Source organism: Eubalaena glacialis, chromosome 17 (assembly GCF_028564815.1).
Source record: "Eubalaena glacialis isolate mEubGla1 chromosome 17, mEubGla1.1.hap2.+ XY, whole genome shotgun sequence".
NCBI lineage: Eukaryota > Metazoa > Chordata > Mammalia > Artiodactyla > Balaenidae > Eubalaena > Eubalaena glacialis.
The window spans coordinates 74,632,901-74,640,760 of NC_083732.1; the positions used below are offsets into that span (position 1 = coordinate 74,632,901).

Consider the following 7,860-nt stretch of genomic DNA (forward strand, 5'->3'; position numbering starts at 1 on the left):
TTGACTTTCTAATGTCCTTTGCCTTTTTTGAATTGTAAATAATGTTTGGAAGCACTTGAGTAACACCCGTCATTTGGAAAAGGTGGGTATTTTTCTGTCATACTTCTATAACTTGGGTGCAGATTCCACAAACTCTGCAGGTTCTCATAGCTTAGTAAGAACAGTTAAGTCCAAGTCGAGGAAGTCTGGAAGGACTACAGCGAAGGTACTATTTTTGCTGGGCCTTGAAAAATGAGAAGGATTTCAGAGAATGGTGTAGAAGACTCTTTCTAGCCAAGAGGCTCGCCCTATTCAGAGTCTGTTCCACTTGGGGGAGAGTAGGTAGGGCGACACTGATTGCATGTTAGCCGGTGATTAGAAGGATGTTCTGGACAATAGCAATAGGGGAGTGGTGTATGTAAATTCTCTCTCTATTCTATACTCATTGTAGAGGGCGTTAAATGTCATGATTTCATTAGTTTCCTCATCTATAAATTGATGATAATAGTTGTAATTGCCTCATTGGTATGTTTGAAATTTGAATAAGATATATGTAGAGCACTTAAAGTACCTGTCACATGGTCAATAAACTTTATCCCATCATCATTATCCTCATCATCATTCTTGCCACCATTATTCTGTAGGCATGAGAGAACATTGCAGGGTTTTGAGGGAATAAGACGAGTCAACCTGGGTTTTAGGAAGTTACTCCAGTAGCAGTTCAAGAGATGGATGAATAAAGGCATGAGGTGGAGATGTCAATTTAGATGCTTTTGCAGTAGAGTAAGTTATAGATAATGAGAGCTGGGATTGAGGCAGGAGTCATAGGTGGAAGGAAATGAGGAGGCACATGATCGTGGAGGTACGATGGACAGAATTTGGTAGCCGGAAGTTGAAGGGAACAAGTGGAAGGATGACTGACATTTCTAAACTGGGTGTCTAGAAGGATGGCGATGTCATTAGCCAACAGAGAGGTCATAAGGGGAACACATTTAGGAAGGATTATAAGAGGCACAGTTTGGGTCATGCTGAGTTTGAGGTCCTAGCAATACAGCCATCTGGAAAGTATCCAGGAGGCACAGAAAATGTGGGTGTTTGAGCTCGGGAGAGAGCTCTGAGTGTGAGATGTTGACTGTAAGGTTATTGATACAGAAGAGTCAGACCAGCACAGGTACAGCTCTGGACCAGATGTGACAGCCAGCTGAGAACCCCCAAGGACGGGACCTTGGCCTGGCTCTGAGCAACGCGAGGCCAGGATCTAGCTCTGCTCTGCTTACCGTGTTCCCCCAGCACCTAACATAGACCCACAAAAAAGCATTCTGCCATTTTGAAAGGGCAATCAAAGGAAGAAGACTCCAACAAAGCAGTCTGAGACGTAGCCAGGAGAGAAGGGATGAGAGATAAGCGAGTTGAGTATTACAGGAGCCAGTGCTGGAGTGACAGGATCTTGAGGATGAGGTACATTGTATTTGGCAACAGGTTAGAATCCAGGGCCTCTTCAAAGCCTACTCCGGAGGTTCCTGATTAAACACGAATTAGTGTTGTTTCCCAGGACGCATGTTAGGGCAATGAGCAGTTCCGGGTTCCCTTTGTTTAAAAGTGTCTGTGACACATCCAGTCTGAGGAATCTCAGTTTTTCCTCCTTGTTGGTTCCAACTATGTTTTGTCAGACAGGAGTTCCAGGTACATTGTGTTACTGGCACTGACTCCATTTTAAAGTCTCCATTGTTGAGACTTTAGCCCTAACTAAATACAATAGTTAGAATAGTTTCTTTTTTTTTTTTTTAATAAATTTATTTATTTATTTTTGGCTGTGTTGGATCTTCATTTCTGTGCGAGGGCTTTCTCTAGTTGCGGCGAGCGGGGGCCACTCTTCATTGCGGTGCACGGGCCTCTCACTATCGCGGCCTCTCTTGCTGCGGAGCACAGGCTCCAGACGCGCAGGCTCAGTAGTTGTGGCTCACGGGCCCAGTTGCTGCGCGGCATGTGGGATCTTCCCAGACCAGAGCTCGAACCCGTGTCCCCTGCATTGGCAGGCAGATTCTCAACCACTGCGCCACCAGGGAAGCCCTAGAATAGTTTCTTAAAACACATCTCTTAATAATCAGGCTGTTTATTATCTTACTAATAAAGCTGCCTTATGATTTTCATATTAATAAGACATTTCCTATTATCCATAGTCATTTCTTTCCTTTTTTGTTTAAGAACAGAGGCTATATTAACAAACAGTCACATTTAAGAGCACGGAGAGTACAATTAAGTTGAACAGAAATGTGTCGTTGAATAGCAGAACTCCAGCATTGCGCTTGGAGGCCCTATTTTAACCATTTACCAACAAGTCCATTAACCTTTCAGAGCCTCAGTGTCTTCATCTGTAAAATGGAAATAGCGACGTCTCACAGAATTTCAGGATCAAAGGAACAGTGGGGAATTCCAGTCCAGGTCTGGACCAGCAAATTTCTTGGCAGTGGAGAAGCAAAGCACTTAGGAGAAAGCTCTTTTTGGACTACAGCGTGCTGAACAAATAGCAGTCGGGTTATTGAGGTCAAGACTGTTCATGTTTGTATTACTTACCTCACTGCTTAGTGACACATTATTTTAGACTCAGAGGATGTAGGATAGAGTTACACTCTGTGTTTAGGTATGATGGGAATCCATCCCACTCACATTTCCAGACCTGCTTTCTAGAGCTGGGCTGGACTTTGGAATTCTTGGGGCCCAGATCCAGGAGCTCGTAAGACCCAGAATCCTGTACTTTTCAGCTGATGCTGAGGCCAAGGGTCCCCACAGCCTCTGGGACCCCCTAAGACTTGGTCCCTTTGTTCAGCAGACACTTACCCTCTTGCCCACTGCTGCAGTGGAATGTTCTGCCCTGTCAGTGACCCCAGTTCAGGACCCAGCCTCTCCTTCCAGGCCTGTAGGTCTGACTCTTGCACAGCAATGACGCGAGAGCTTAAGACTGGGTGTTGCCACGCCTATCTTGTTCACCAGGATGTCGTGGGGATGAATGCACTAATGCTTATAGAGTGTTCTTTCTCCAGGGGAGGAGTGCCCTGATTCAGTATCATGTCATTATGACCTTGTCTTATCCTCTTTAGAGACTTGTGTTTGTTTATTTGAGACGGGGTGAGAAACAAGGTTCTCCTGCATTGACCTCTCCTCCGGGAAGCCTTCCTGGAACCCCCATTTGTGCTGCGCAAGGTGCCCCACCCCTGTGCTCCCACGACGCCTGCCTCCTGCCAGCATTGTAGGTGGGCCCGGTTCTTCTCCACAAGGTTCTAGAGAACGGAAGTTGTGTCCTAGAGCAGGGACCAGCTTATTGAGCACCTGAGTGACTTCCTGGACCGTTGTCGCACGCATCCTACTCATTCTCACAACAACCCTATGCTCTGCCTTCCTAGAGGAAGAAACTGAGGCCCATTAATGACATCAGTTGCCCAGAGTGTCACAGCCAGGAGGCTTGAGCCCAGGTCTTTTTCACCCTTGAGCCTGTAGTTGTGTCTTTAGGCCGTCTGGCTCCCATTGGGAGGGCTTTTTGGTTAATGCCTCTGTCCCCCGGGCTGGTACCCTAAGTGAGCTCAGACCTCTTTGTGTGACACGGGATAATGGGATAATGTGCATGCAGCTCTGCAGCTGACTGGTGTGGTTAATCCCACCACACATTCTCAGAATGCTCTCATTTACTGACTAAAACCACTGATGTCATCAGGAAGTCCTCCCCACCCCACTCTCCACTTCCCTAAAACAGCTTATTCACTGTCTGACTATTGGTGTTAAAGACTTTGTTCTGTGAAGTAGGGGGACTACAGCCTGGCAGTCAGTGTGAATGATCAGTGGGTTGATAAGCATTAACTGAGGGTCATCCCAGCCACCGACTTCAGGTTGCATTTCCATGTCATGGAAGTTGAAGTGATGAAAAATGCCTTTGCTGAAGTCAGGAAAGTGTCCATATCCTTTTCATAATCTCACCTTATTTACTTTCATACTGAAAGAAAGAATTCACTTTGAGACAGCAGGGTGTTTCAAACCAGTGTAAAGCATTTCTCAAGCACCTCCAATCCTTCCCCTAACGCAAAGCCAAATCATCATACCTGGGCCAAATCACCCCCATCATCTTTCATATGATTGCCTTTCTTTAATCACATTTTAACACAGGTCCCCAACCATACAGGACACATTTCAGTATTTTAAATATAAATATTGTTAGCAAGCATATTATTCATTACATTGATTAATGCTCCTCTAATATAAAGATGCCTTGGTCCAGAAATCAAGACCAAGAAAAAGTTTCACTTTTGTGTTGAACTGTTGAGCTTTCTACTGCTGGACAAATTAGAGCTCCCATGATCTGCCTTCTTCCCCTTCTGGTTTATAGCTTTTGTCTTGAATTTGTTATTTTTGATCTGTGCTTTTTGGAGGGTTGTCTCAGATCACTGGGCCAGAGCTCTGTGTGGGGCAGGAACCTATATTTGTATTTTACAGCTGGGTGCTTAGAACTAGCACGGGGCCAATCACAGAAAAGGGTCAAATGAATGCACGAATGTGCGCCCGTCTGTGTTGGAGGTATGCAATCTATAGACAGATCAGCAGCTTTCATCAGGAGACGGGTGATAGTCATAGGAGATGGTGAAGGGAATGAAAGTTATTGAGCACTGTGTTGCCTGGAGCCCTGGGAAATTGGGATTCTGCCCCTTTTGTAAATCTGAGGACACAGAGGCTCCAAAAGGTAAAGTGAGTTGCCGGTGGTCTCATAATAAGCAAGTAGGCAGTGGAGTTAGAATTCAGACCTAGGTTGGCTTGACTCCAAAACTGGGCACTCTACTCTACCAGCGTCTGGTTCATGTTGAGAAGAAATCAGGTGACTTCATCCAGCCCACTGCCTTCAGAGGAGACCACATCCAAACAGAACTGTGACTCACCCACTGATTTCTTCAGCCACAGCTTTTCCCCTGAGTCCCCATCAGCCCACTCAGTCTCTCCACTGCGAGGACTAGCGGACATTTCAGAGGGAACATGTAGCAACCAGGACTCCTGCCTGACTCCATCCCAACCCGGTTTCCAGTTGTTTCCATGGAGATGAAGGGTACCACCAGTCCCCTTCGGCTCGGGCCAGACTCTGCACAAAGCTCAGCTCTTTCCTTTACCCTCCACATCGGGTCCATCAGCAAGTCCCATAGGTTCTATTTCCGGCTGTATCCCAAAGCTGCGCACTGCTACACCCTCATCCAAGCCGCCCTCTCTCTGCTGGCTGCTGCACAATCCCCCTCTCTTCCCTGCTTCCCCTCTGCCTGTGTTCTGTATTAAACAGCCAGAGTCATGTTTTCTAAATGTAAGCCAAATCCCATCCCTCCCCTATCTCCACCCCTCCATTGTTTTCATATTTAAAATAAAATCCAAAGCCCCATGAGCCCTCCAACCAAATCTCCAAATGCCCTCCCTCTTGCCCTGGGCATTCCAGCCACACTGACCTTGCTCTTACTCCCGGGCACCAAGCGGCTATCTCCTCGACTTCTACACGTGCTGCTGCCCCAGCCCGAGCCTCATGCAGCCCTTGTTCTAGATAAGACCTCCCAGTGAGCCTTGCCCTGACCCCCTCTAGATAAGCCCCTTAGCTCACACCCTCTCCCTTGACCCTGCTCTTTAGCCTTTGCAGCACTTAATGCCACATGAACTCACAGCAAGCATCTATGTGGCTGAGTTAGCGAAGATCTGTCTCCCCCACTGGAAAGTGAGCGCTGTGAAGTGGGCATTGCCCTGCCCCCGGTGCTGGACAGGCCCTGGCGCAGGTGGGCACCCGGTGAACAAATGAATGAGTGCACATCGGTCCTGATTTTTTAAGTGTGCTCCTTTTTTGGTAAAATGTCCTCACTTAAACACTACTCAGCCATAAAAAAGAATGAAATTTTGCCATTTGTAGCAACATGGATGGACTTGGAGGACATTATGCTAAGTGAAATAAGTCAGAGAAAAACAAATACTGTATGATATCACTTATCTGTGGAATCTAAAAAATACAACAAACTAATAAAACAAAAAAGAAGCCAACTCACAGATGCAGAGAACAAACTCTAGTGGCTATCGGTGGGGAGAGGGAGGCGGGAGGGGCAAGATAGGGGTGAGAAGAAAAAAAAGGGGTTATTATGGGATCATATGAAATCACCTGTGTGAAACTTTTGAAAATTGTAAAACACTATAGAATTTAAAGAATCTTTCATTCAATTAAAAAAAAAATGCCTTCGCTTAAATTCTTGCATGTGAGAGAAGTTTATGCTGAAGGCATTAAGGTGAAGTGGCCTGACTTGATTTTCTCATCCCTCACAGTTGCCCGAAAATTGGCTGTAGCCACACAGACGTGAGAATGTCTGATCTCATCCAGGATGAGGCGCTGAGAAGGGCGATTGAGAGTCACAACAAGAAAAAACATCGTCAGTCCGACTAGGAAGAGCCCCCTGCCTGCAGGGAACTCCGCAGCCTACCTCCTACCCCAGCCATCTGTAGAGAGCGATGCTTGTCAGAGCACTTCAACTGGCTGCATAGCATACTTTGGGGTAAAATTGAAGGAAGCCTTTTTCTATGTTACAGTAAACATTCAAGCATATTATATTGTTTATTTTTAAGTGTTCTGCAATTTTAAATAAAACTTTGATTATCTGTGTGTGTCTTATCTGTGCGCCTCCCGAGGTGTAAATGCTTCCAGTGGTAAAGCCTGGGTGGTGCCAGACTTCTCTATTTCTAATCCTTCAGACTGTTTTTTATTATAGTTTTAACAGAAAAAATGTCTTGGAAGGCATGTTTGAAATGCAAACACATAGAAACACCCCCAACTGCAAGCATTTTCTATCAGGATAGTAAAGAATAGCATGAGGGTGTAAAGCAAAGCCAGCTCCCTTACCTATATTTACTTTGTATATTGACAGTTCCAGATATGTAAATGCTTTTGTCATTCTGATGGGCACAGAATGCTCCAGTAGCTGGCTTATCAGTGCGATGATAACTGATGCCATAATGGAAACTTTGCTGCAGCCTTCTGAGATCCTGAAGCGTCATTGGAAGCAACCACATCCTGGCTGTTCTCTGCCTTGCTCCGTGGCTTTCGGTAAGTGGCTTCAGCCCCCTGGGGCTGGGGGTCTTCAGCCACGAAATAAAGATATTGAATAAGATGTTCTGTACTGTCCCTTCAGCCCCGAAAGTCTGTAGACTTATGACCAGCAGGGTCTTTAAATTGAATACCATTGATTTATATTCCATTTGTATAAAAAGTGCTAATCGATTCATAGTCTTCATAGCAGCCTTTTATCAACTAGAATAATCAATTAAACCTAACGAAGCATACCCTGACTACACTAGGAAACCAAGAATAACTAATAATGGCTAACATTTATTGAGCACTTACTGTATACCAGGTGCTATTCGAAGCACTTTACATATATATTAACTCCTATAATTTTCACAGCCTGATGAGAGAGGTACAGTTATTATTCCCACTTTACAGAGAAGTAAAATGAGGCACAGAGAAGTGAAGTGACCCGTGGAAAGTCACAAAGCTAGTAAGTGGCTGAGCTGGGATGGGAACTTAGATCATCTGGTCCGAGGGTCTGGATTCTTAATCGTATGCTCTCCTCCTCCCTATCGATTTATTTAGAATCAAAAAATATACTCAAAGTCCACATTTAAAAATGGAACCTTTTGTAAATAAACAAGCATATACATGTTTGTGCAAAATAAAAAGTTCACTAAAATGCAGGAAGTAATTGGATTTGATATCTAATAGGCAGTAAAGGCCATGAAATAATAACACATTTGAGTTTCAAAGCATAGTCTAAAATGGCACAATTAATTTTGAAAACACTTTCATGAAATTCAGAAAGGAGTATGACGTTC

The 7,860-nt window shown here is 44.9% G+C and overlaps 1 protein-coding gene across 1 annotated transcript in view; it reads left to right on the forward strand.

Moving 5' to 3' along the window:
• NSMCE2 (NSE2 (MMS21) homolog, SMC5-SMC6 complex SUMO ligase) overlaps positions 1-6,630 on the forward strand; it is a 219,764-nt gene extending 213,134 nt beyond the window's left edge. Inside the window, exon 7 of the mRNA XM_061171786.1 lies at positions 6,301-6,630. Within this exon, the coding sequence (XP_061027769.1) occupies positions 6,301-6,418 (118 nt within the window). The 3' untranslated portion in view covers positions 6,419-6,630. The remainder of the gene's footprint in view (positions 1-6,300) is intronic.
• Positions 6,631-7,860: the final 1,230 nt, after the last annotated feature.